Below are 26,833 nucleotides of genomic sequence, written 5' to 3'. Positions count from 1 at the left end.
GCCTGCATCTGTTTCATTGGAGATCAGATTTAGCTGGCATTAATTAATTATTTAATTAATTAATTTAGTATTTACAGCGAGTGCGTGCTTATCAGACTCTGTTTCTGCTTTCTGATAGCTGATATTTCATGACAGCTTGACAGATTTCTATTCTTACAGTTTAAGAGGTCCGGAGGTTGGGGGAGCAGGGTAGGAGGGTTATTAGACCCTGAGGAGGAGTGCAGGTCCCTCACTGACCCACGTCATCACGTCGCCCTCTGGTATCCCTAAGGAATGGAAAGTTTGGAATGCGGAGTGGGAGGTGGAGGCTGAGTCCAAAGTCTAATTGTCTGGGAGGGAATCCTGATTAGTAAAGGCAGTTGAAGAAGATTTTTATCATGGGATAAAAAACTTTGAGCTATTCCTTAAAAAAAAAAAATCACGAATTTTAATGACAAAATCAGAGCTCTTCATTCTAGTGGGGAAAGAAAACTTGGTATTAAACGAATAGAAGTAACTGCACATGTTATTAAAAATGACCTTCCTCCTACGCCCACCAGCAGTCTCACTGCAACCATAAAAATACAAATGCAAAGTGCTCTTAGGGCATGCATGTATCTTCACAACTGCTTACGATCCTTGTTCAGTAAATTGTCCGTCCTGTCTTTCCTTTTAAATGTGCGATTCCCCAGGCGTTTTCAGTGACCAGTGCTCCATTGCTGCTAGCACGAAATCTTTAACAACCTCCTATCTCAATGTGCTTCTCTTCACCTTTATGTTAGAATGCAGATCGGAGTTCAGTGGTCTGAGTGGGGGGACTGCATTTCTGCCGCTCCCTGCTGGGATCCTCAGCCTCCTTCCCACAAGTGTGGGGAGTTGTGGCTGAGGTACATTCCGCCTTTTGTTATTTAATGGGTACCAATAAAAAAAAATCTGGAATGTGTGATTGCCACACTACCACTTTGTCTCTTGTTATGCTTCCTCTAAAGTTTTTCATGGATGGTTTTAGTGACCACTACTTCCCTTTCCAGAAATTTATTAAGTAGAACGTTGGCAGCCAAGAAAAGAATGTGCAGGAAGTAGTGTGGGAGATAATATGGGCTGAGCCCACAAAGCCATTCTTAGCCAGACCTGCATCCCCTTTCTCCTGTTAGAAAGAGGTTATGCCTTGGCCAATGCCTTCTAGTAACTTCCTACAATGATGGAAAATGTCCTTCCTCTTTGTTTTCCACTATGGAAGCTACACGTGGCTAATACTGAGTGATTGAAGTATGACTGAGTGCAACAGAGGTACTGCATTTTAAACTATATTTAATTTTAATTACTCTATAAATTTAAACAGCTACCTGTGGCTGGTGGACAGGGCAACCTCAGGCAACACAACATCGTTAGCAGTTATTACTCAACTAGCCAAGAATCAACAAACTTACAAAAATAAACTGGGGAGAAAAACCTATGTCAGCACATGAGGGGCCCCTGTGTAGGATGCCTTTGCATCCAGTGAGTCCCATTCCCTTGCCCCGTTTCTCTTCTGTGCTTTTGTTTTGGAACACTTCAGGGGTGTTCCCTGACAGCTGGGCATAGAGACAACAGGGCTTATCAGAAAACAGAGGCTTATCAGAACCAGCTGTCTTGGAAGCAGTAACTCCAGGGCTGCAGTGTAAAAGCAGCTGTTAAAACATAGTCTCCTCTTGTGCATCTCAGAGTTCAAGTTCATCATGGCAGTAAGTTCAGTTAAGGAGAAAGAGTGTTTATGTGTTCAGTGGCTGAAAGGGCAGGGCTTGATTGATGCTTTGCAGAAGGCAAAAATGGAAACTCCAGGCAGCCACCTTGTAGAAGCTTGAATTCCAAGAGATCTTTCCATCTTTGAAGGGTGAGTTTCAGGAAAGTAGCTTTTCGTAGTCACTGAGCTCTGTAGGTAAAGATGGAGCAGATTAGCTTTAAGGCTCTGTTTCACAGACTTTTCAGAGGCATGAGAGTTAGGGCAGTAAATGTCCCCATCACACTGTAATTGCCATCATTTAACTTCATAAAACGTAGCCTTGCCTGTGTTAAGAAAACTTGTATGGATTCATGTACACTCACATCCCATACCAATGCTCCCAGAAACTAAAATGTGTGCCACAACATTGGCTGCAAATTAACCAAGGATGTCATCAAGTCTCTTTTCGGGTGGCCAGATAGTTTGGTTGTTTTTTTCCTTTCGGACAATATTTGAATGAAACTATAAAGCAATCAAGTGGTCTATGTTTAGATGCACTTATTAATTTATTATGCACACTCAGATTATTTATGCATAAAAATGGGAAATAAGTCAAATAATTCTTGCTAAGCCACTTCTTCTGAAGTATCTTGGGAAGTGGATGAATTAATAGCTTCAGTTATACACACAAGAGCTGTTTTCCCCTCACTTAATTTTGCACAATGTGTTTCCTTCCAAAATTATAGGGAGGGCTTTGATTTTTTTATTATAGCAATCATTTACATTTTGGAACACTTACTTTTTGCTAGGAATTATGCAAAGCAATTCATGTTATCTAATTTAATCCTCTACTTGATGAAGTTAGCACTGTTAGAGAAGTTTACCTGGTTCTAGGTCACCCTGTTGGGAAGTGTCTGAACAAGGATTTGAACCCAGGACTTTCTGACTTTCAAGCCCCTGGTTTTAATCAAAATACAATTTCCTCATATTGCTTAGTGGTGAAGCAGTGAAACGCAACCTCTATAGAAAGAGGAGGTTTACAACTTCAGATTTTCTGTTCTTCCAAATTGTAACTACTTGAAACGTGCTGAAATTCTTGACCTAAAGAATTTTTCTTAAAGCTCTAAAGGAATGAATATGAGAAAACTGTTCTCTTAAAATCAAACCAAGTAAAGAGCAAGATTTGAGCTTTTCAGAAGATTAAGAAAAGAGCAGCCAGTATTTATTAAGCACACACTGGGTGATGTTTCTGAGATTTTAATATTGCAAAGAGAAATGGAATAATTTGAGATAATAAATCTAAGCATTTTCTTTGTTCAGTAGATATACAGTCAGGCCAGTAGATCAGATTTGTTAAAACCACTTACGGGATTTGCAGATGTTTTTGGTGATGAGTTTTGTTGTGAATGTAAAATGCTGCTGCAATACAAGTGGATTATGAAAAATGAAATTAAAATTTATTAAACAGTGATCTCATACCAATAACCCTCTGCTTGAAATAAAATATAAGAAATGCCTTGAGATACCTTCCGAACTCTTTCTTCAGCTGAAACTAAGCTATATGGGTTGAACTCAGCAATGCTAAGTAATGTTCATTCCCGTTCGTTGGACAGTCAACCACTTTGAGTTCTGTCCTTGAATTCTCTTCCCCTCTTCACCCCTTATTCTCCCAAACACTGCTGTATTCCTCTGTACATGTGGCAGTAAATGATAAGACATGGTTATGGGTAGGGAACTGGGTAAGACGAAGAGAGGTAAAATGGAAAACACAATTGGTTTGCTTCAGGACAAAGGAAGAAATGTAGATGTAGCCACTATGTCTCAAGTGAAAACCTGTTAGCCCAATCTTATATTTAATTGCCCCAAACCTTAATTTCCTCTGGGCTGAAGAGGTCTGCTCTTCAAGCTTGGTCCCTTACTCAAAGTAGGCATACTGTGTACCATATCAAAATGAATGAATGAGTGAGCCCAGCTACTCAGGAGCTAAAATCCTTATGACATTGGCCTCAAAATATGGAAATAAAGATCTAACTTGTAGGAGGGAATCATTAAAAAGAAACACATAGGATTGAATGGTGGTGGTATATCAATGGTGATTTCCTGGTGTGGAGAGTTGTATGGTATTTATGTAGGAGACTGTCCTTGATTTAGGGAAACTATAGAGTTTTAGAGATGATGGCACATCATGTTTGCAGATTGCTCTCAAATTGTTGAAGAAAGAGCAAAATAATAGTGGTGTACATGTCTTCACATAGGGAAATAGGCAGACATGTTGGCAGTTGGAGGGTCTGCATAAGGGGGACAGGGAGTTCTTTGCGATATTCGCGATTTTTCTTGAAGTTTGAAATTTTCGAAAGTAAGTTACTTTTTTAAATTTCTCAAACATAAGTATTTCAGAGTGTGTATTTTACTTCACAAGGCAACAAAGAGGAGATCTGGATTTGCTTCAGGACTTTAAATGTTCTGCCACATTTTAGGAAGCCATTTTTAATCTCAGCTTTGTACGGTCTGATAAGAACAGGTGCTCTAGCCAGAACTCGGCATGATCAGAATCTTTCCTAGTCTTCACTAGATTTTTCCCATGACTTTCTCTCCTTGTCTCCTCTCTCTCTCTCTCCCTCCCTGCTTCCCCTCCCACCCATGCAGCTCATAGGAAAGGCCTCTGGGAACAGTGTATTTTTTGTTCCTCTTTTCTCAGGGAAATCCAAACTTTCACTTCAAGTCTTGCCAGTAAATTCCAGTAAACACTTGGCCTTATGCAGACTCACCTTTTTTATCCACTGCTCCTGGTTCAAAGCCCAGATTCCTTTGAAAACTAAAGTTTTTCCAAAACACTGTGCCATTTGTTTCCCTTGCACTTAATAAAATGCCCTCATTCTACCAACTCATCTGTTTCTGCATTGCAATTTGCTCTTTATTAGTGAAATCATTATTTGCTTGTCATCGGTTGTCTCTTAATGAAACGAGTAATACCTAGGAATCCTTAGCCACAGCCGGACACAGACATGACGTCAGGGTCGGAAGTGCTGCCCAGAGGGGTGTGTTTATTTATTGTACTTGGGATCTTCATTGCTGCATGTGGGAATTGACTTCACGTTGTATGTGTCACATTCTCTATAGACCAGGATTGCCAACCCTTTTAGCCTAAGATCTTGATCTTGTTGGACTGGTGCTCAACAGGCCCTTGCACACTCCCATCCAAAAAAGAGCCCTGTGTTTCCCACTCCCTCAAATCAATTAAAATCAGTTCTGTTTTGAGAACTTGTTGAAGGACTTTTTGAAAACCTTGGGATAATTCAGTGGTTTTCACTTGGGTTGATTTTTGTTAACTTCTGGTGGACATTGGGCAGTGTCTGGAGATACTGGTTGTCACAAATGGGTTGGGGGTGCTACTGAAATCTAGTGACTAGAAGCCAGGGGTATTGCCAAGCCACCAACAGTGTGCACCACAGTCCCCAACAACAAAGAATTATCTCACCCAAAATGTTGATATAGTGCCAAGGTTGAGAAACCCTAGGGGATACCTGGTGAGAACAGGAACGACCCGTAATCAGAAGCCAAAGTTGAAGTCACAGTGGCAAGCCCTGTGGAACGACACTGGTTAGCTATCAGAAAACTTCTCTTTGGCGAGTTGTACTTCCCATAAAATACTATGTGAGATCACAAGGAAGCTATCAAGGTCAAAGATTTTCAAGGATGAGCTGAAAATACGAGGTCTCAAAGTTGTCTTACCAGACCATGATTTTGCAAACCAACAGGCAGTGTCACTCATTGGTTTTTTTTCTTTTGGAGGGGGACAGAGACATGCAGATGTGTCCAGCTGTGCTCCATATGACACAGACATTATGCAGAGCAACTCTGGTAGGAGAGACCAACTTTGGAAAGAAAGGCATAAATGGAGATGGGCATTTCTGAGAAGACAAAGGTCACTCTAACATGTTCATCCCCTTGGGTTGTTCTGATAGCACTGATAGTTCATAAGTATATGTTTTCTTTGTTTTTTTTTTAGACAAACGCCACGTCCTCATCTATGATAAAATTTGCACATACATAATGGTCCAACTATGTCTAGGAATTGGTGTCAGATTTGATTACTTAGGTTTTTCTTTTGGGTACCCTTCTAAAAGTAGGATTGATTCCACATTTGCATTATATCTAGGAAGGTGCAGATTGAGTTTCTGATTGGGGACTAAGACAGTGGTTCAGCAAGTATTCTGTGAGCTATAAACAGGTAAGCAGTGGGGCTTCCCAACCTCAGCACTGATGACATTTGGGAGCAGATAATTCTCTGTTGTGAGGGGCTGGTCTGTGCATTGTAGAGGGTTTAGGAATACTCTTAGCCTCTTCCCACTGGATGCCAGCAGCATGTCCTCTCGGTCACCATAACCAAAATTGTCTTTAGACGTGGCAAAATGTCTCCTGGGGGTAACATCATCTCCTCACTGTAGCTCTGTGGATTTCTTACAGCACAACTTGTCTTCCCATGTTCTCCCAGGAGAATGTTAGGCAGGGATAGTCTGCAGTGTTTCCCAAATATGTTTGATACCAAATCTCTGTTTCTTTAAGTCATGGAAGTCTTAGAGAATAAAATTGTTACCTTCATCCTCTCAGGGAAGATGAATGGTTATGTTGTAGCGCTCACCAGGTTTTCACCATGAGTAATTTCTCCACCAACTGTTTTGTTTTAACCCATCAGAGGAAGCTCTGCATATGTGGTCAGCTTTTCCAGATGTGTGGCATTAACATGGTTTTTCAGGACAGGAACCTCTAGGGAAGTTCCACCTTTCCATATCTCCCCTTTTCCACCTTGCAAATATCTCCGGCTTTAGCAGATGGTGAACGCTGTGTGTTTGCCACCTCCAGCTGCTGTGCCACAAAGACACACATACATACGCTCAGAATCGCAGGCTCAGCTTTGACACTGGTGGGTTAGAGAGTGTGTTACATGATGCAGCTCCTGGCCCTAGAAGGGGAATCAATCTCAGTTCTTCTCCTTCAAAAAGGTCACTGACAATGGCCATAAATACTAGTTGTGACTCCAAAACTTTCAAACTAGAAAAGAAATCTAGTGGTAGAGGAAAGACAAGCAAAATGAATCCAAGACGACTGTCATTAACTCAGAGAAGTTTTATGGCAGGACCTATGTGGTAATGAAATATTGGATTCTTCCCACAATATCTAAACTTTATCTGATGGAAGACCATGGAACATTTTATTAAAAGAGGACATGCCCACCGGTGCCCAGTGTAGAAGTGATCTTGGTTCACCATAAGTCATGTGGATGCCACCTTCCGGGATTAACTGGAATCTTAAACTATCAGTAGACTGTGTAAAAATCTCTTTAAAATTAGAAATTGAGTTTTGCCTTTTACTCAATTATAATCTTACCAGTGATTCTAAGCTATAAATTGAACACAAGAAAATCTCCCCTGAGTAAATGAGAAGATGCATTTACCACTAAAAAGCTCACTTTTCTAAATGAATGAGCTTCTTCTCCACATTACAATCACCAGTTAATGACCAGTTGTTTTCCATTTCTTGATGTGGCACATAAAGGTGTCCACCTGCAGTTGGTCTGATAGGTTTGACCGGAAGTGGAGAAATAATAGCAAAAGCCCCCATTTAAGGAGCATCTGCTGTGAACCAAGCCCTGGCCTACTTTGTATTATCTCTGTAAAGTGGACCTCCTTTACACAGTGAATGTAAGAAGACTGAGCTGCAGAGAGGCTAAGCAAGTTTCCCAACATCACACAGTCAGTAATTCTTGGACCCAGAACTGGCCAACTCCCAAGCCCCATGCTTTTCTACTTCTTCTCCAGTAGGGCTTTCAGAACTTGCAGAAACATTCATTTGGATTTGTGAAACATGAAAAAAACAAGCTATTACCCAAGTGGAAACTTCCTCTGCTTTTTAAAAGCCACTGAAGCTGAGTCCTTAGGATCTGAATGTTTCCCAAGAGTTTTGGGCCAGGTTCCTGGTTTTATTTTACTTACCAAAAGTTAGAGGTAGCTGAATATTCACATTTTTGAGTAAAACAATTTTAGCACTTCAGCTGGCTTTGAATGTTTTTCAATGGAACTCAGAGCCGGCTTTTCCTTGGACGGTTACAGCACCCTAGAAAGATGTGAATTGGTACATCGCTAAGGAAAGGTCTAAGAAAATGAAGAAACTAGATCATTCGAGGTACAGTCTGCTCCTAATATTTGGGTAACAATTATCCTACTTAGTAGAGAGGCGTGTGGTAGCTAGATTGTAGGGACTGTGCATGAGGGTGGCAGTGATTCATTTCTATCAGATTCACTCTACAGTTAAAAATCTCAGGCTTGATGTTGGTTTTATAGTCCTGGATATCCTATACTTTAAGAGCCTTTTTCTAAATGACAGGAAACATTTAAATAAATCAGGATCAAACGTAAGCATCTTGTTTTGAAACAGAAGTGCAAGTCTTCGTTTTTTAACTTGTAGATGTTTCCAGCCAGAATGGAGATAGACAGTCCTTGGCCTAGATGGAACCATCGTTGTCTACTACATTGCTTTATACTTTGATTTCAGTCTGCATACCTACATTTTTCTATCAGGCAAAAGTGTCATTCTTATGTGACATCTTTGAGGAGGAAAAACATTATCGGACATTCGGGGTATTTGATGGTTTCCATGGCTCAGAGTCACGCTTTCAGGGTTAGTCTTGCTTTTGCAGGACAGTGTCATATCCTGAGTTCCTACCTTCTGCCACTTGCTGTTTATATTGTATTACATTGTCAGGTAACCCTCCTCTTAGATGTCCCCTGTGCCATATTCCTGTAAGTATGAATTAAATATTAAACCACTGGAGTATTTAGCCAGCTTTGGACTCAGTAGACACAGGAGATAGGAGAGAGCAGCAGTTACTGATTCCCTCCTTACAATGAACTGAGCATTGTGTCAGGTATTTATTTAATCCTTACAAATTCTTGTGAGATAAGTGGCTCTAGGTTCTATGAGATACTTTTCATTCACTCGTTCATCCAATCTTTCGTGTACTCCATAAATATTTGAGTGTTTTCTATAAACCAGGCTCTGCTCTAGCCCCTGAGGACATAGCAGTGAACAACACATAAAAATTCTTAATGTCATCAACCTTACTTTAGTTGGGGATGGGGAGATAACCTATAAATAACAAACAAAACAAAAAAGGTAAAATATATGTTATGAAAGAGATAATGTCTTAGATAAAAATAAGAGATGAGGGATAGAAAAGAACACGGAAGAGGAGATGGGAACTAATTTTAAGGAGGTAGGGCAAATCTCTATTAAGAAGATGACATTTGATCAGAGATGTGGGAAAACACAAAAGCCAGCCACGTGGATACCCAAGAGAGAAGTATTGCAGGTTAAGACGAGGAGGTGGCAGTATGCCAGGAACACGTCAGCAATAGCTCGGAGGCCTGCGTGGCTGGAAGACAGTGGGGTGGGTGATAGGATATGAAACGAGAGATGAGACTGAGGGAGGGGAATGTGGAGGTAGATCTTGGGGGAAAGAGAGAAAAGGAAGGGTCGAACCATTGGCAGGCTCCTCACTCACGTTCGGCGAGGTAGGAAGACTCCCGGGAAGGTAGGGAGGGGAATGGGAGAGTCAGTAGGGACAGGATTTGTCTTGAAAGACTGACCCTGATTTCTGAATTCAGAAGATGCTACGGGAGGAACAAAGGTGGAAGCAGGGAGACCACTAGGGAGGCACTCTGATGAGGGAAGACCCTGGCTCTTCAGTGCTCACAATGGGAACCGTGAGAAGTAGGGGGAGTCTGATGTGTTTTTAAGGCAGTGACTGAGCATTTTAGCTGGGAGTTTGATATGGGGTATGAGAGACTGAGAGCAATTGGGTGACTCCAAATTTTGTGCCCTGGCAGGTGGAAGGGTAGAGTCCCTTTGGTTGAAATGGAGAAGACTATAGGAAAAAGAGATTTGTGGAGGAAGGTCAGGAACTCTGATTTGGACACGTTACGTCTCAGATGCTTATTCCTCACTTCATATCTCTATTGAACAGAACTGGAAAGAGATGCTTGCTGTGGTTCAGCATCTTGCTTAAGATCACAAAGGAAGAGAGAGTAATTACTGGTACAACCAGGTTTGATTGATTCCAAAACTGAGTTCATAACTACCACACTCTTCCGCCCCAACCATTGGGTTTCTATTTAAATAAATCTCAGAATAGTGTGGGACACATTTAAATTCACAGAAAACCATCAAACATTAGTTTAGCCACTTGTAAGTGTTCCATTACATTTTAGCAGGTTTTTATCTCTCGTCTCACTTTTTCACAGTGGTAATTTTGAGCTGTTCCTTTACGGAGGTAAGCAGGAGGAGGAGACTGGAAAAGCCACCAAGGACAGTGCCTATTGACGGCGACTCGGCCCTATTTGAACTCTCAGCAGAGCAATGCAGAGCTAGGGGCTGAGCCTGTAATTCAGTGTGGTCAAGGTAGCTTTTTCCCTTGTGCTGAGAATGTTTCTTTGGGTACAGGCTCAGATATGTATGCATCTCTGTTTTGAGGTGGGATTAATATCCACCCAAAAGCAAATCAATCATATGAACTACTTTCCCAAAAGAGTCGCAGATTTTTCAGTGAAAGATGTGTAACATGTTGGCATGTAAAGATCACTCTTTTCACACCAAGCTAATGGAATAAGGGCCAGAGAAGCAGAGAAAGTAAGACTGAAGGGGACAGCGGAATGAAATTTGTCCTGGTAAGTTTTGAAGGACTGAGTATCACATAGACTAGCTCTTTGGGAGGAGGAAGAGGTTCAGGGGCTAGACATTAGGTGAAAGGTTAGAGACAATCTGCATGGATCGCTTTGGGCATGGCTCACTTTTCTGCAGAAGCATTCCCAGAGGGGACTTATGCTTCCTGGGTCTGCTCCTGATGGCCTGTGACAGTAGCATAAGTCATGAGTGAGTGTTCCCGAGCATTGTCATCTTCTAGCAGAATGACACCTCCAGGCAGCCTTGAACCCTCAGCCTGGGCCTTCAATCATAGGCCACCTTCTGGGCACCAAGCAACTTCGGTCACCAGTCCCACCAGCCATAGCTTTTCCATCAATTACTTACTCAGATACTTCTTCTCTCCCCTGTAATAGCCGGGAGTAAGGATCCTGGAACAAGTATCTCACCTACCACCCTCCCTGTCTTCCACACTGCCCTCATTCATGATCCCGTACAAGCAGAGTGTGGGTTCTTGTACCATCTTTGCTGCATTCCTGAAAAATGCCGTTACCATCCTCCTGCTGAAGTCAGCTTACAAATAATCATCCTGTATAACCTTGGAAGGGAAAGGAAGTCACATACAAATAGTCAGTGTGCTTGGGATTGGGGAGCCAGAGGGCACGCTGGGATAACAGGGCCCGGGGGTGGCACATGCCGTAGATTCCTGGGTCACCACTGGATGTGGCCAGGGTAGAATTTGCCAGCTGCTGCTTTGCAGTCCCTTGGTTTTTGCTTTCTCTCTTGGCTTTGTTTCTGTCTTCTGTTTTTTGTCTTGCAGAACAAAAAGATCCCTAGTTTGGGTTTTACAACTTGCATGGCTAATTTCATACGCTGCTATATTTGATGTTAACATTTAACACTACGTGTTAAATGTTAAAATGTAACAACTTAACATTGTTCCTCCTCTAAGACAAAGTTACTATGTTAGGAGATTAAGAGAAGGCAGCTGAAGAGCCCTATGCCTCTTATTCCTTGAGGGTAATGGGAGGTGGGCAGCATCTCTTTCTGTCTCCCCTTGTGGGCCTAGCCCAGCCTTCTCCCTTGTGAGTCATATGCAGGGCCACCTACTTGGCTATAATACTGACAGCAGCCTTGAAGTGTGCTCCAAGAGTTGGCGTGTGAATATGAGTCCCTTTTCTCCCACAGTCTTAGACCTTTGTAGCACTCAGAAGCTGGGGGTGTTGGAAGCAGCTGGGGTGGAAGGATGGGCTCATGCCCCATCCGGCTGCAATGAACGTGACTCCCGCCTCTGCTCTCTCCCATGGTGTTCCCTGCCAATCTCATGCTTTCTCAGCTCCTTTTCATGGTAATAAGTGCCATGGTGGTCCTGGACATAAACAGCCATCAGGCAGGCCTGTCAACACTGGCTTTACGCCCTGAAGTCAGAGCCCTTGTTTCCTGGCAAAGCTCTCTCTTCTTCTTCCTCAGTCATTCTGGTTCCTTGATGTCCCTGTTCAGAGCCATTCTTGCATTGTGAGCAGCCCTATAGAAACTCCCCTAAATGTGTTCATACTCGCCAGTGCAGAGATCTGCTTTGTCACAAAGATCTGGGGCCACTCCCACAGCCAGGCTGAGCAGAGCTCGGGAGTGACAGAACGAACATGTATTCAGGCATGGTGGTCACTGATGTTAATTCTGTGTTTCAGGACACTTAAAGAAATGACTTATCAAAAACCAAATGAGAAACATAAGTAGTTCCTGAGATAATAAGTCTGAGCAGGAAATGATGGAGTAGAAAAGAGATGTGGCATTCACATGTGGTATCTTTCTTTTTTGGATCTTTCTGTCCTGTCTGGTGAGACAAAACCATATGAATAAGCAATAGTGTATGAGAGTGAAAATGCCACCGCAGAAGAGAAGGGATCTTCAACACTGACGTCTGCTCTGTGATTTCTCTGTGACCTTTGGAAGGGAACTCTTTCCACCCATTCACAGGGGTGAGATTTTGCCAGACTGAGTCCCTCCTTCACTCAGCAATGTCTGTGTTAGGATATTAATCTTAGACTCTATTAGTTAACATATGTTTCTTAAAAATACTCACCTTTTGACCACATGTTGGCAGATATTCTGAGACACTCCGCTGAACAGAAGCACGAGGAGTGGCGACTATGAACGTGTATTGATTTTTAAACTGTGGGGCCAGAACCCCAAGAGCTCTGTGTGAATGCATTATCTTACTGAATTGTGACATACCGCGGAGTATAGGCAGGGCTGTTATCCCTGTGGTGTAGAGAACACTTCTGAGCTGAGAGAGTTCAAGAAATTTGCTCCAAATGGCATCCCTGTAAAATGGCAGATGGCATTCCAGTGTGTATCTGTTCGACTCCAGATCCATGCCTTGAAGTGCTGCAAGTCAGAGCAAAGTGACGGCGAGCGGCGAGCTGCTGTTCCCTGTGCTGGCACCAGACACGTCCACCTCTTGGAATTTGCTCTTGACTGGTACCTTAGGGCTAGTGATTGTTACACTCACCCCTGTTCATGTTGGTGTTTGCAGTCCATCCGAGCCAGAGGTGCAGAATTTCTTGCCTGCCTTTCTAGTCCCTACCCATCATGTTAGCCCTTTGTAAGCATGACTGACTTGGAATAGAAAGGATCAAGGTGTCTGGTTAGCTGTTCTTGAGCACCGTGAAAAACACCAGAACCTGGCCACAAATCCCTGGTGCAATTGGCACCAGATAGTGTTTGGTGCGAGGTCAGAAGCTCACAGTCCTAAGCCTGTATTACTCCTTCTTGTCGGATGACTCCGAGCATGCCACTTCATTTCTCTAGTGTTGAATTTGTAAAATACATAGATGGACTGAATAATCTTTGAGTTTCCCCACAGTTCAGACATATAAGAGATTAGTCCTTGGTCAATACACAGGCCAAAATTTACAACCTGCAGCCTTCTTCTCGTGAGCATGCAAGAGCTACTCAGCAGTGAACAAAACCATCATTCACCGTGTGGAATCAGGCAGGCCCCAGAGGATGGATGAACTTTGGAAGATGGTCCAGAGAAGATCAGGGTGTGGCTTTGGCCAAAAGGAAATGTGGCCCTTTGTTTATGTGATTGTATGTTTGCTTCTCATAATATCTTACTTCCCAAGGTTTTAAAGATCTTGCAAAGAAATTATCAAAGTCAGAAATACAAACATCGCATAGCCACTCTGTTCTGGAAGACTAAGGAATCAGAGGTTTCTAGAATAAGAGACGTTTCTTTGAGGCCCTTGCTTTCTGTTACTGCTCTAGGTAAGCAGAGGTGAGCATCCTATTTTCTTAACCAGGCCCTTTCTTCAGTATTCCTTAAGGACAAAAATGGTGGCTCTGGAGAGGGACGTGCTATATTTAAGCCTAATTCTCCTGCTTCCTGGTCTGTGACCCTGAGCAAGTGATGTCACCTCTTTAATCTTCAGTCTCCTTATCTGTTAAAAGGAATCCTAATATGCCTGAGCCACAAGATTGCTATTGGGATTAAATAACAGCCCAGTTTCCCACTCATAGTAAGAGTTCTATAAAAGCTAACTACTATGATTTCTAATATCTGCTCCAAAAGAAAGAGTTCTCTTGAGGTGGGGTTTGGAATCTGGATAACTTTGCCAAATTAGTTCAGTCTTAGCACTGTGGTCAGATTCCAGGTGATTCTTTCTTTGTGACTTTAAGGAAAACATGACATTTAGTTTATAGTACACTTCTTCTGTGATGGCTACAGCTTTCATGTGTTCATTCAGTTTCGTAAATATTTACTGGCTGCCTGCAGCATGGAGGACAGTAAATAAACATGTGTGAGTAGCAGCTACTGTTTTTTTTCCTATGTGACACACCCACGGGGTTTTCTAGGTTTCCACTAAGCAGTGTCTGAAACTTTGATCCCTGAGTCTGTGTACTTGTGCCCACTGTCTCCAGTGGAGCAGACATCCCCCGGAGAGAGTAAGTCTGAACTCCCTTTTGCCTTTCTTGATGGTGTGGTGCTCATGCAGTACTTAGTTCGTTCATCAGCGTAATCGGCGAGGTAGTCCTACACCTGGTTCAGGCATCGCCTCCTTTCTGAGAGTGTCCTTTCCAGATGAGGTTCGAGTTTATGTTTTGTCAGAATGAGAGTAGAATTGACAAGAGCTTGCTGTTATGAAAAGACACAACTGAATACTTTTTCAACAAAGGGATTTAGATGTTATTTTCGTGTTTTAAAGAATCACAAGGGAAAGGCCTTGAATAATAATCAGTTCAGTCTCCTGTCTCAAAACTGAACTCTGCCCAGCAGTCTTAAAGTAATGGTTAAGCTACCTGGTAGTCAAAGTCCTTAGATTAGGAGCCTTGATTTAACCTGGTAGTCATTTCCAGTATATGACTTTCCTCTTGGACTTTCAGTTCTTCCTTATTTCTAACCTGTCAGCCAATCCTGGTCTTGGAAATACGGACTAGTTGATAAGCATCCTGCATAACACATTTCGTGTGAACTGAATCTCATGCATCTAGACCACTTGGAGATGGACTTTGCCTAGATATACAGAACTGGGCCCAGACACTCTGCTAGGGCCATCCCCCTGGACTGTCCATTAGCCTTATGTATCAAGCATTTATAATAACTCAGGCAGTCCTGGCCCATAGCCATCCCTCCGTGCTTCCTCTAAGCCCCAGCATCTTCTAGCCCATCGGCAAGTTCCGTTCTGGCCTGGTTCTGGGGCCTCCCTGATCTCCTCCCTCCCCGTCTCACTCCTTTCTTCCCTCTGGTGTCCTTACCCGTTCTGGGTAGTCCGCCCTCTTCATCTGGACGCCTGTGTTCTCAGCAGCCTCAGCCAGCCTGGAGATCCCGTTCTCGCCTGGTCGTCAGCCCTTCCCAGCCAGGCAGACACACTGGGGCTGTCTGCTGGCCTCTTGCTGACTGAGACACCCTTCGCCTCGACATCAGTGCAAGGACTGTCGCAGGGCATCACTAGCGGCGGGGACAGCACACAGGCCCAGTTTGCACCGTTCCCCGAGCCACCCCCCAAGAGAGAGCAGGCCCTCGGCACAGGCACTCAGCAGACTGCCAGGGCCTTGAGTTGAAAAGCAAGGATTCCAACCTCTTGGACCTTAGTTCACGGGAAGTGTTAAAGGCCGTATCTGAGCAAGCTCCACATTAAACATCCCCTTTGAATGGCCTCATAGAAACAAAAGACTGCGAGTCAGGCATCTGGGATACGGACCTTGAAGTTTCTAAGAAAGAAGCAGAGATTACATTGTTTGGGAGTGCTGCTTACAGTTGGGGGAACACCATTTTCTTACACAAGTTTTGGGTTGTTTTCACAGAGAAAAAAAGTGAGAGTCCTATTGTTAATCTAGGAGACTATTTCAGCTGCAAATTTAAAGAACTAAACATTACCCAGAGCAAGAACTCTAGGTATGTAGCTGATAAATAACATGTACTAGGGGATGCACTAAATGTATTATAGCTCAGTGACACACACTGATGCAGAAGTCCGTGCAAAATCATCAGATGGAAATTTCCCTTGGAATATAAGAACTGAAACCTGTGTTTATTTGATTATCAAAACGACAGGTTCTTTATGAAATTATAATTGACCCATCAATAGATCTGTTAGATACGAACATTTCCATGAGCACCTGCTTTTCTTTATTGGTAAGTTAGGAAGCATGAAACGGAAAGTGTTTGTTCTGATCAGATACATTGAGAATTTTGTGATTGCTTTTAGATCTTACTTAAGGCCAATGATACGTATAGTGAGTCGTGCTGAAGTATTGCATTCTGTTTTCAAAGTCAGTTCCATTCAAGCCCCCGAATAAGAAAATGCACATAGGAATGAATGGCAATGCAGCTAATCCAGATATTTTAAAAATTTATAAGGCATCATATTTAGAAACCATGTCATCTGTCTTCATTTTCTGGGCAATAGATGCTGGTTGCACATGGTGCCCCTCAGAGGAATTACTATCGGTGATGTTGTTGATCATGTGTTTTCATTGTGCTGTTATTGGTCCTGAGAGATACCTATCTACTTGTCTTGAAGTCATGTGGAAAAGGTGTATACAAAGCATTGTGGTCATGCCATTTTGGAAGCACGGTTGTCTCCATGATAGTACCTCGCTCCGTGGTTACTGAGCTGGTAAATGAGATAATGCGGGTAGAGTCCTAGCACGGTACCGAGTGCATAATGAATGTGAGCAAGCACTGCCTTCTGATTCTGCCTCTGTAGATGGCTGCCTATTTTTAGGCTACCTTTTTCGATGACTACAGCAGAATATTAAATCAGTATTTATTTCTGTCAAGTCTCTCTTTCCCCTTCATGTTAAGTGATGACTTTTGGGTGCTCGGTTTGTGTGTTGAAATGACTACTCCAAAGGCCGGCTTGCTTTGAGTTCGCCATGGTCCTCTGATTACAGCTGTGTCTGTTTCTTCACCCTGATGAAGCACACTTTACCACCCATGAGTCCATACCTTTTAAGTTCTGCCTATTTCCTGCAAATAAATATATCCTTGATTCCCAATGCTGTGTTTCCCGTCTCCATAAATATCATCACAATCTATCCAGTTACCCATACCAGAAACCTGGGAGTCTTCCCTGCCCCTCCCCCCCCCCCCGCCTGCCCCTCGTGATCTACCAGAAGTATCCTTCTACCTCTAACAAATATGCCTTAAATCCACCAATGTCCCCACCCCGATACCCTGCACCCTGATCTAATCCCCCCATCACATCTTGCCTAGACAGATGCACTAGTGTCCTGAGCATTTTCCTGGTTCCACTCAGGCTGTATCCCCACCCACTGTTCACTGGGTTGTCAAGGTAGTTTTGAGACAGGAATCCGTTTAAGTCTTACTCTGACTTAAAACTTTTCAGTGATTTTCCATTTTATAAAGAATAAAATCTAAATACTTTATTGGGACCCACCAGCTCAGCGTAGTCTTGCTCCAGGGACTGGCCTCAGGGGGCCCTCTTACACCCACACCAGCCTGTTTCCTTCATAGCACTCTTCTCAGTTAATAAGTGTGTATTTACTTTTGTCATGATTGGTTAATGCTTCTCTCTCTCTCTCTCTCTGGTCTATCAGCTCTATGAGGGCAGGGATTGTTCATCACTGTATTCCCAGCACTTTGCACAATTCTTGGAATTTAGTAGGTACTCAGTACATGTTTGTTGAATAAACAAATTCTAATTGTGCCCATATATTATATTTTTGTCAAAATAACATTTTTAAGTATGAAAATTAGTCACTAATAATAGAGATTGTCTGTGTACATCATTAGATGATTGATTTATAGAGATATTCCTAGTAGCTTCATTTTAAAGCCTTCTAGAATTATATCCCAGAGTCTTTGTATACATCAAAACACTGTTGGTTGGAAGATGAATGTTTTTGTTTGAATACAGATATTCAAATTGGGCTCCTTCCTTCCACACTGTAGACTCTATCAAGATTTCCAGAATAACTACTCCAAATCATAAAAGTCATAAGATGCAATTTCAAATTGAAAACAGCAATGTTTCCATCACCTGTAGTAAAAAGTTATGGCCAAATCCATTAATATACATATTTTAAATTTCTCTATTAGCTACTATAGAAATTTTTATAATGCCTTGTGTTGACTAGAAAAACATGTCTGGCACATTTATGGATGGCATAACTTTGAACATACTTGGTAATGGTGGTTGCATCAATATTAGGCTATATATTTTACTATTAAGCATAAAAGGGAACTTCGGTAATTTAACAAAATCATGTAGTGGGGAAATAAGAAATACTGAACAGAAGGAAATGACAGTTGAAATCTGTTTTCATTGTGCTTTCACATTTTGTTCCTCATTCTTAAACTCATTTCCCTCTAAAAAGCAAAAAATGCCATATTGAGTAATAATGTGTCCTGAAAATCTGAGCCAGCAAGCTTCTGACCCAAGCGGTAATGACTTCTGTAACCGCTAATGAGGCAGCGGGCATTGAGTGTCTGTGCCCTCACTAGGGCAGGCCACTTGCCTGTTGTACAAAAGCTGTCACACCAAATTTTTGTCCTGACTCCACGGGCGCTTTGATTCCTAAACCTTTCTGAGAAACCTAATCTGAAATCAAAGTTTCTTAGATGTGGTCAGACAAGGTCACATTTAAAACAGTTCAGTGAACCCAGAGATCAAAGTTGAAAGGTAATGCCTCTCTCCCCAAACTGGCACAGACTCACCTGCAGCTTACCTTTCAGTTTTTGGCTTGCTTTTTGCACCTCCTTCCCAGTGGACTGGGAGCATGAGAGCTTATCCTCTGCAAAATGGCAGAAGAATTTCCTTAAATCATTTAATTATGAAATTGGACACAGTTGTATTTTGGAAAGACACCTTTACCCAAATCAATGAATCACTAGGCATTTTATGAAGAAATCTCTTGATCAAAGATTGCATGAAGTAACATATGCAAAAGGAATCCTTATAATGCATAGTAAGACTTCTTTAAGTCAGGATTTCATGGTAATTTCAGGTTTGTGGGCTTTAGTTTTGGCCTAAATTATCAGAATGAAGATACTCTGGAGTGACCTAAAATACTATACAGGCTTGCTGCCATAATCCTATGGACATTTTTTCCCCAATGCTACCTTCCCTCCATGTTGAACCTCGAGGTATTATCCAAATGGCACTGGAAAAGGGGAAATGGTGACTCTTGTTAGGCATGATCTTATCATGCAGGATTTTATCAAACTCCATGTGATGAAACAAAACAATCTTGCCATTGCTTTATATTTCAGTGTTCTGTCTCTTGTGGTCGAGGGCATAAACAACGAAATGTTTACTGCATGGCAAAAGATGGAAGCCATTTAGGAAGTGATTACTGTAAACACCTTGCTAAGCCAAATGGGCACAGAAAGTGCCGAGGAGGAAGATGCCCCAAATGGAAGGCTGGCGCCTGGAGTCAGGTGAGCAATGCTTCTCCCTTACGGCTGCTTCATTTCCTTCAGCCATGTGGCTGACACCAGCCTGCTGGCTTCTGTTTCTCTGCACAGTGTTGGTTTTCCAAAGGGGAGCTCGGGGACGGGGAGGGACGAATCTTTCTGTCAGGACACTTACTAGCTGTGGCCTTGTCAGATGGCTTCAGCCTTGGCGCTTTGGAATGGGATGGTGGGGAGGGTTGGTTGTAAGTGGGAGTAGATGCAGATATCAGATATCCAGCACAGGATAGCCTCTCAATACTTCCCTGATGGCATTTTCATTATCATTCGCCACTTTTAAAAGACCACTCATTCAGATTGCAGTAAGGTTGGCTTACCTTTGAGGTTCTTAAAGAAAGGGCTGTCGATGCACAGCAGTAGTGAATACTTCCCTGCCTGTTTGCTTGTATACAGCAGAGGCTGAGCACCGAGAGGACCTTCTCTCTTAGGATTTAATGCAATAATGAATGCCAAGTACTTAGCTTAGAGGTCTTCAATCTAACAGGCTCTTAAAAGGAATATTTTGTTTGGATGAGTGTTATGTGTGAACCAGGCAGAAGCCGAATTAAGTTCCCGAGAAACTGATTACAGTTAGACTCCACTAATTCTAAAGAGTCTAGTCTGAAGACTCCACTAATTCTGATTGAGTCAGGAACTGTGTGAGAGAGTTTCCCTGTTGAATTCAGTTAAGGAATTTCAGAAACTTCTTTACCTGTAAACACTTGCTATGGACTCAGGTCACTCATATCTAGCCCTTAAAGTAGTTTTTGTTATTCCGCACTTGTACATTTCCACGGCTTGGTTATAGGTGCTTATTTAAAAGTAATAAGACTCCATTTCTTTCCACACATATTCTGCATCTAACACTGCTGTTTCTCTCCACTGATTTGCTTCAGTAAGGTTTTACTGAACCTGTAAATCCTGCTACGCAGTGGAGAACCACACAGATACTTCTAAGAATCAAAAAAATGAGGTTCAGGGTTGGCAGCCTCTAGAACTGATTCTTTCAGAGCCTGGATCTTGCCTCCTAAAGCCCCAGAGGCGCTTTGGACAGCCGTGTTACCATGCGGAGGAGTCGAGGATCCCCTACTTCAACATGGCTAATGGGAAATTCCTCTGGAAACATGAATTTTTCTTAAATGCTCTGAGCTGGCTTCCTTGTCCTCCGTACCCGCCAGCCACACTCTGCTTCACAACAGTGCGAAGCGTGGCCTGCCTCTGTCCCCAGCAAAGCAGTGTCAGCTCTCTCAAGGCCTTTATCATAATGATCACATTTTCTCTTCATTTGTTGTTTCAATTTAACAATCAAAGCATCTGTGCCCAGCCGCAGCTCATCCCTCCTCTGGCTTCCTTAAAGCATCAGATTTCAAGGCCCTGTGTTATACTGGTCATGCTTAGTGGTTTGACATGACTACTGTCATCTGTAACTTCCAGCGCTTTTATTTTGGGAGGGATTCAATTCGTGTAAGAGCCTGCAGCTAGCATTATTTAAGATACCATGCTCATTAGCTTGTCCTGTTGTAGACTTTCATGCTCTTACTTTTCTTTATGTTCCTTGGCCTCTGCTTATCTATTTACATCTTGCCCTGAGTAAAAAGTTTAGAGCATGTAAATGATGCTCAATTTTAAAGGCCAATTCATTCAGTAAAAAGATGATTAAAAGAATCTTTCCCTCTTTATTGATAAACACAGAGTGAATTTTACACCAGTAGTCTGTGATCTTGATAGGAAGTCTCAAAGTGCTCACAAAGTTGGGATGATTACGTTTGAACCCTAGGGGTTTTTTTGAACGTAAGGTAATAGGATTGTCAGAATGCCTCCCCAGAAAAGATTGCACCTGTTCAAAATGATTGCTCAGAAAAGTCTAGTCACCTTTGTAGAAAATGCAAATAAACACTGTTGTATAATGATCTGTGACCAGTTTTATAATGCACTGATTTGATTTGTAGGAATGAATGATAAAAGTAGACAAGACAAGGTGCTGCATGGATAAAAATCCGATGTATGCAATTTAGAGGTATCCCTGAAAATAATCAGACACAGTGGTTGATGGAGAATGATGGCCTGCATGATTAAAGATTGTTGGCTTACTAATGATCCAGTGTAAACAGGAATATCCATAAGGCAGCAATATTAAAGCAAGAATAATGATTATCCATTTGCAAAAATATTCAGAGGATTTTATATCTGGTGCTTCTGTTTTCTGCTGGTAGCTCTAGTCTAGTCATCTTGTCTTCAAGGGGGGAGGAATAATTAGTGCAAGTTCTCATCATGTCAAAATGTCTGATGATAAGACGTGGAATATTGGAATAGGAAACAAGTATCGCCATGTTAATCTTCATAGTCTGTCCCTCAAAACTGGTGTTGTGCAATGTTTCATTTCTGCATCTTTTGAAAATCTTGAATTTGTCAAGGAAAGTATTGCAATAAAAGGAACGCTTTTATTGGGAAACAACCTCACTAAAATTTTTAAACTTTTTTTTTTCAAAAATTCACGTTCACGTCTTTAGATGCTTTTAATCGAGAGCTAAGGGATGCCTGTGAGATTTTAAGATACAAATGAGCATCGAATTTTTGCTTCAGCTCAATAGATGTGTCCCATGACACACAAGCATTCCAGAGTGGAACACTCTTAACTTACCCTATTCCTATAGAAAGGCCTTTTTAAAAAATGAAGATGAGAGATAAAAAGAATAAATGATCAGATTAGAAGGAAAGCCACAACTTCATCGCCATTCATCAATCATGAATTGATTCTCACACTTCAATGTCCCTGTGAGCAGGCTGGGCCTAGGCACCAATGGAATGCCGTGATTTAATAGCCCTTGTTTTCTTTCTTACTGATACAAAACACAGTGCAGTGTCTTGCAGTCAGTAGTGTTTTAGATTAACGGAGATACTTTTTAAAAGCTCTTCAGAGCTAATGCCAGAAAAGAAACTGGCAACTTGCCTTATGAACCTTCCAGCCATTTTTGGTCATGCCTTTTCCTGTAATTACAATGAGCACAGCTCAGTCGTGGTGTCTGATTCTGGAGTGTGCTATGAGTGTTTAATGGAGACACATGGCGGATGTGTAGCTTGTGTCCTGTGGGAAATCCAGGAAACCGTATGCACATGGGCAGTGATGAGAACTAGTTACTTTGGTGACGTGTGCTCTCCATCATTTTGCGCGTGTGTGAACCCTAAGCACTGATGGTGAACTGTCTGGCTGCCAGTGGCTCACCCACACTCTCACTGATGTGTTCAAAAGGCTACTTCATATTAGTGCGTATTTTAAAATTGGAAGCCAAATCCTGGTCCACCGTAGCTATCATGTATTGCGCAGGACAGAATTTACTGACTGGTTCTCGTTCTTGTTCTTGTTCATGTTTTTACTTGAATCAGGGTGATTTTCTCTATTCTTTATTTAATTTTGGACTATGTACTTAAGAGTTTGGTTAGAAAAAATAGTTTATGTAAAATGCTTACCACAGAGGTAAGCTCTTAACGGCAGTGATTTTGTACCTCTTGGGACACTTGGCAATGCCTGGAGACCGTGCTGGTTGTCACAACTTGACTGAGCAGAGAAATGCGACTGACATCTAGTGGGTAGAGTCCAGGGATACTGCCAAAGTTCCTACAGTGCACATAGGACGAGCCCCTGGCAAGAAAGTATTAGGTTGAGAAACCCTACTATAGATTCTGGCACATAGTATATGCCTAGTAAAAGTTTGCTATTATTATTGTTACTGTTATTTATTAATGTTGGTTCATATAGTTGTTTTTCAAGCCTGTCTCTCCTTTCAATAATGTCACCATCATAATTTCATCATTGATATGGGAAGAAAGTATGTGAAATTCTTTCTGGGTTTTAAGCATAGATTATGATTCCCCTAACATCAGAAGTTCTATAGAAATTCTTTTTATCAATGGAAATAAGTGTCAAGTTACCCCTTTAGGTTGGTGAGTTCTGCATACTAGCATTGTGCAATAGGGAAGACAGAGAAATGAAATGTAGCTCTCAGCTCACTAGTTCAGAACTAAAAACATCTACTTTCAAACCTGCACAAATAGCCTGCTGGGCTGGAATGAGGGCTGGTGGAGGGGGCTGGGTGGGGGGAGTAAGACATACTAATAGAGGCCGCTCAGCCTTTTGCCTCTACAAACTAGAAGATGTACTAAATAGAACAAGAAGAATTAAGCACGCGCACGTGCACACACCACCACCATGCCCACCTCCAGGGTCACGTAGAGGTCTTTCAGATGCTGTTTTATTCATGGGGTTTCTGCACAAATCTCTCAGAATTGGCCAAGCAAGACTGACTGGCTCTGTATGCAAATTGTGGTCTCTTTTGAGACAGCAGAGGAAGAAAAGTTGAACACAGAGAACTAACTGATGCAATGCACTTCAGTTTGAGTGAAGATACTGTGGATGCAGTATTCAGAAAGGCACTTTGTACCTTGGTGGGCATTTAAGTCATGTCAAAACATTGGAATATGCTATTTCAAGGCTGGCTTTGATATTATAAAACTCAGAAGCCTAGTATGTAATTGAGCTTCCTTTGTCTTTATTTGCCTTTTGAAAAATTATCGAAGTTTACAAAAAGTGATTTTTAAGTATTAATACTTATGGCTCTTAATACCTTGCTTTGTTGAACCATAAGTGATTTACTCAATAAAAATAGCATCAAAAAGAAGTTTCATTTACTTAGAGCTTGAACAGTGTATGCTCTAAAAGTCTTTAATATTTCTTTCCTTTATCTTGAGGTTATTCAAGCATGGTGAGATTTTGAATATGTACCCGCCTGGTGCCAAACTCAGATTTGCTTACTTAATTGTTCTTATTCTTTCTTTGTATTTCCACTTGGATACATTATTCTAGAAATACTCTCTTTTTATATTTAAGATCCTAAATTCAAATACGCAAAGAGTTTTTTCGTTGCTGTTTATTCACGATGATGATTATGGTGTTTGAGCATCTCTGTCATTTGTGTGGTGACTCTCCCATGTTATAGGTAATTCCTTGCTAGTGTCATCAATGGGAGATATTATCCGGGTGGCTCCCGTGAGAATTAAATGGCCATTCTCTATAAACCAGGCCATCACGTGTCTGCAGGAACCCTCCCTTTCCACCCAGGACATAATGACTTTAAAAGTCTAGTTTCTTGTGGGTTACATACTCATTCAACCCAATTAATACAATTAAGCCCAAACAATGGGAGCCAAAATATTTCCTTCTTTTCAGTTAGTTTTGATATGAACATTTGAGCTCCTGCCTGGCATAGATTCATCTGAAATGATATGATTTCCCGAGCTGCCTTCAAAATAATACCACCTATTTTCTTAAAATCTGAAATGCAAATTAAATTAATATTCAGCAGACCCCATTGGGCGTGCCTCTTGATTGTAAATTCCCGTTAGGCTCACAGTGAGGTGAATCTTGCTGTAGGTTATTGGGACAAGAATTCCCCTTCTAAGTTAAAGGCGTGTGATTTCTGTTCTTTAAGAAGTCTTTCTCTTAGGCATATGGCTTCAATATATGTCAAACTTGTTTTCTCAGTGCCAGACAAATTAATGGAGGCTGAACTATCACAAAAACTTGGTAACAATTTTAAATAGCTAAGTGTCATAGTGTGCTGTTCTTTCCAAGCAAATGTCGCCTTTAGCTTCTGACTGTCAAAACTTTAATAAAGACAATAATTCTTGGTCTGATCACAAGTGAAATTATGAAAACCAGCAATGTAGAAACCATTACAAAATTAATGTAAAGGAGAGTTAATTGCAGATTTAATATGGTGCTTAATATGGTCAACAAAATGTTTTAGCCTGATTAATGGTATTTTTCAAGGGCTGAAAACACTATGTTGAGGAAATGATTTTTTCCTTGTCAGGTTTTATTCTTTATATATTCATCTGAGGTTGTAAATCGATACACATACTTGAGTGGATTCCAAAGTTTTAAAAAAAATCCTCTGTCTCCAGGAATAGGAGCAAGAGAAGGAAGAGACTGGAAAAAATCATTTTACTTATAAGGCCCAAAAGGCTTCAGCGATTTGCTCTCCATGGGTTAGTTACTCTTTTAATCCGCTAAGACATTCTTCCTGTATAACACTGTCTCTCCAATTTTCAGGAACCTGAAGTTCTGCAGGACAGAAATCATTTGGAGTTTTCATTTCACATGGCAGCCCTTTTTCTAGGTTATACTAAATGTTTCACAATGATCCCTCCCAGCTTCTTCAATTGCCCAAGACTTTTGTTACCTTTAGAGATTCCCAGAGACTCGCTTTCCTCCTAACCCACTCCCCAGCATTGATAGGCAGTTTGCAGGCCTATGACATTGTCCTGTGTCCCTTCCGTTGGAAATTAGAAAGCTTTGTGGTAGCCGGGAAAGTCACTGGGTCAGGAGTGCACTCCCCATATCTGTGACCCTCACCACCCCTGCCACCTCCCTTCAAATGACCCAAAGCTCCCACTTACACAGTCTGTCTTCTTAGTGTTCTGTGTCCTGTGGCCGGGGCGTGCGCCGGAGAAGTGTGGCCTGTCAGGTGGGAACGCACAAAGTGGCCAGAGAGACGGAGTGCAACCCGCACACCAGACCAGAGTCGGAGCGCGCCTGCCAAGCCCCGCTGTGTCCTCTCTACACTTGGAGGGCAGAGGAATGGCAAGAAGTAAGTAGAGCCATGAAGGGGCACCTGCCAGGCATTTTGCTCAACCCCCTTGCAGTGATCACGTCCGTCCCCCTGTGAAGCGTCCAAGCGCGGTGACGAGGCTGGCTCCTTCCCAAAAGGTTTGCTCTCAGACAGCCAGCAGTTCACTCTGACCAGGCTCGAAGAGTTCCTCCTTTTTATGCAATTCCTATGTCTGTGTTCTTGAATGTTCCAAGTCTGGCTGCTTCCAGAAAAACTTTAACAGGCCTTGGGCCAAATGCATACCACTTTCACAGAAGGAGAGGGAGTCGGAAGAAATGTTTTAAATGTGTGTATCCAGACTTGATCATTTTGTACTAGTTGAAACAGCCACAAGGCAGACTCTAGGTAGGACCTGCTCTGTGTATTGCCTCCTTCCATGACTTCAGTTGTCAGGGAAATGACAGACACTCATTTGAAGCCCTGTTTAATTAAGGAAGGATTTCCAACTTTTAAAAAGATGATGGCATTTGAAAAACTTCTAGTTGATGCAGAAATAGATGGACTTGTTTTTTTCCCACTCCAAGTTAATGTTTCATTCAAGAAAGCACTGAGTGTCCCCGGCTAAGACTTTAGTCTGAGGTAACCTCGGTTTCCAGAACAGAGATTAGATTGTAGAAAAGGGGAGAGAGAGTATTAGAAGAGCAAAACCCTGTCCGGTGATGTTGGAATGAAGTAGAAAGTACATGCTGGAAAAGGTTCAGAGAGATGAATAAAAAGACAGGAATTTCCCATCAGGAATGTTTTTCAGAGCTATGTGCTTTTGCTCGTCATCTCACTAACTCTTCTTAACCACTAGCAAAGTGGCTATTATTTGGATCATCTGTTTTTTTGCACTCGAGGAAACTGCGGTTCAGAGAGCCAGTTCCA

General features: G+C 42.0%; 1 protein-coding gene and 1 long non-coding RNA gene across 14 annotated transcripts in view; one reads left to right on the top strand and one right to left on the bottom strand.

Annotated features, from left to right (window-relative positions):
* Positions 1-26,833, top strand: part of ADAMTS9 (ADAM metallopeptidase with thrombospondin type 1 motif 9) — a 157,176-nt gene that overhangs the window by 94,283 nt on the left and 36,060 nt on the right. For 8 of the 9 annotated variants that reach the window (XM_073230841.1, XM_017666472.3, XM_073230840.1 and 5 more), the window contains 2 exons: positions 19,119-19,286; positions 25,772-25,945. In XM_073230841.1, coding sequence (XP_073086942.1) covers positions 19,119-19,286; positions 25,772-25,945 — 342 coding nt within the window. The remainder of the gene's footprint in view (positions 1-19,118; positions 19,287-25,771; positions 25,946-26,833) is intronic. The other variant, XM_073230842.1, reaches the window with a different exon arrangement.
* On the bottom strand, positions 1,274-25,893 carry LOC108400873 (uncharacterized). Of its 5 annotated transcripts, none has more exons than XR_005061558.2 (6): positions 25,755-25,880; positions 22,767-22,938; positions 18,564-18,640; positions 15,137-15,592; positions 7,675-7,795; positions 1,274-1,891 (listed from the first exon to the last, which is right to left on the bottom strand). It is a non-coding gene; the product is annotated as an uncharacterized lncRNA (long non-coding RNA). The 5 variants fall into 5 exon arrangements; XR_001854022.3 differs by having other exon boundaries at positions 18,575-18,640; XR_001854023.3 differs by having other exon boundaries at positions 18,575-18,640; positions 22,803-22,938.

This window comes from Manis javanica, chromosome 3 (genome assembly GCF_040802235.1).
Source record: "Manis javanica isolate MJ-LG chromosome 3, MJ_LKY, whole genome shotgun sequence".
NCBI lineage: Eukaryota > Metazoa > Chordata > Mammalia > Pholidota > Manidae > Manis > Manis javanica.
This window is presented reverse-complemented; position numbering and strand designations above follow the sequence as displayed.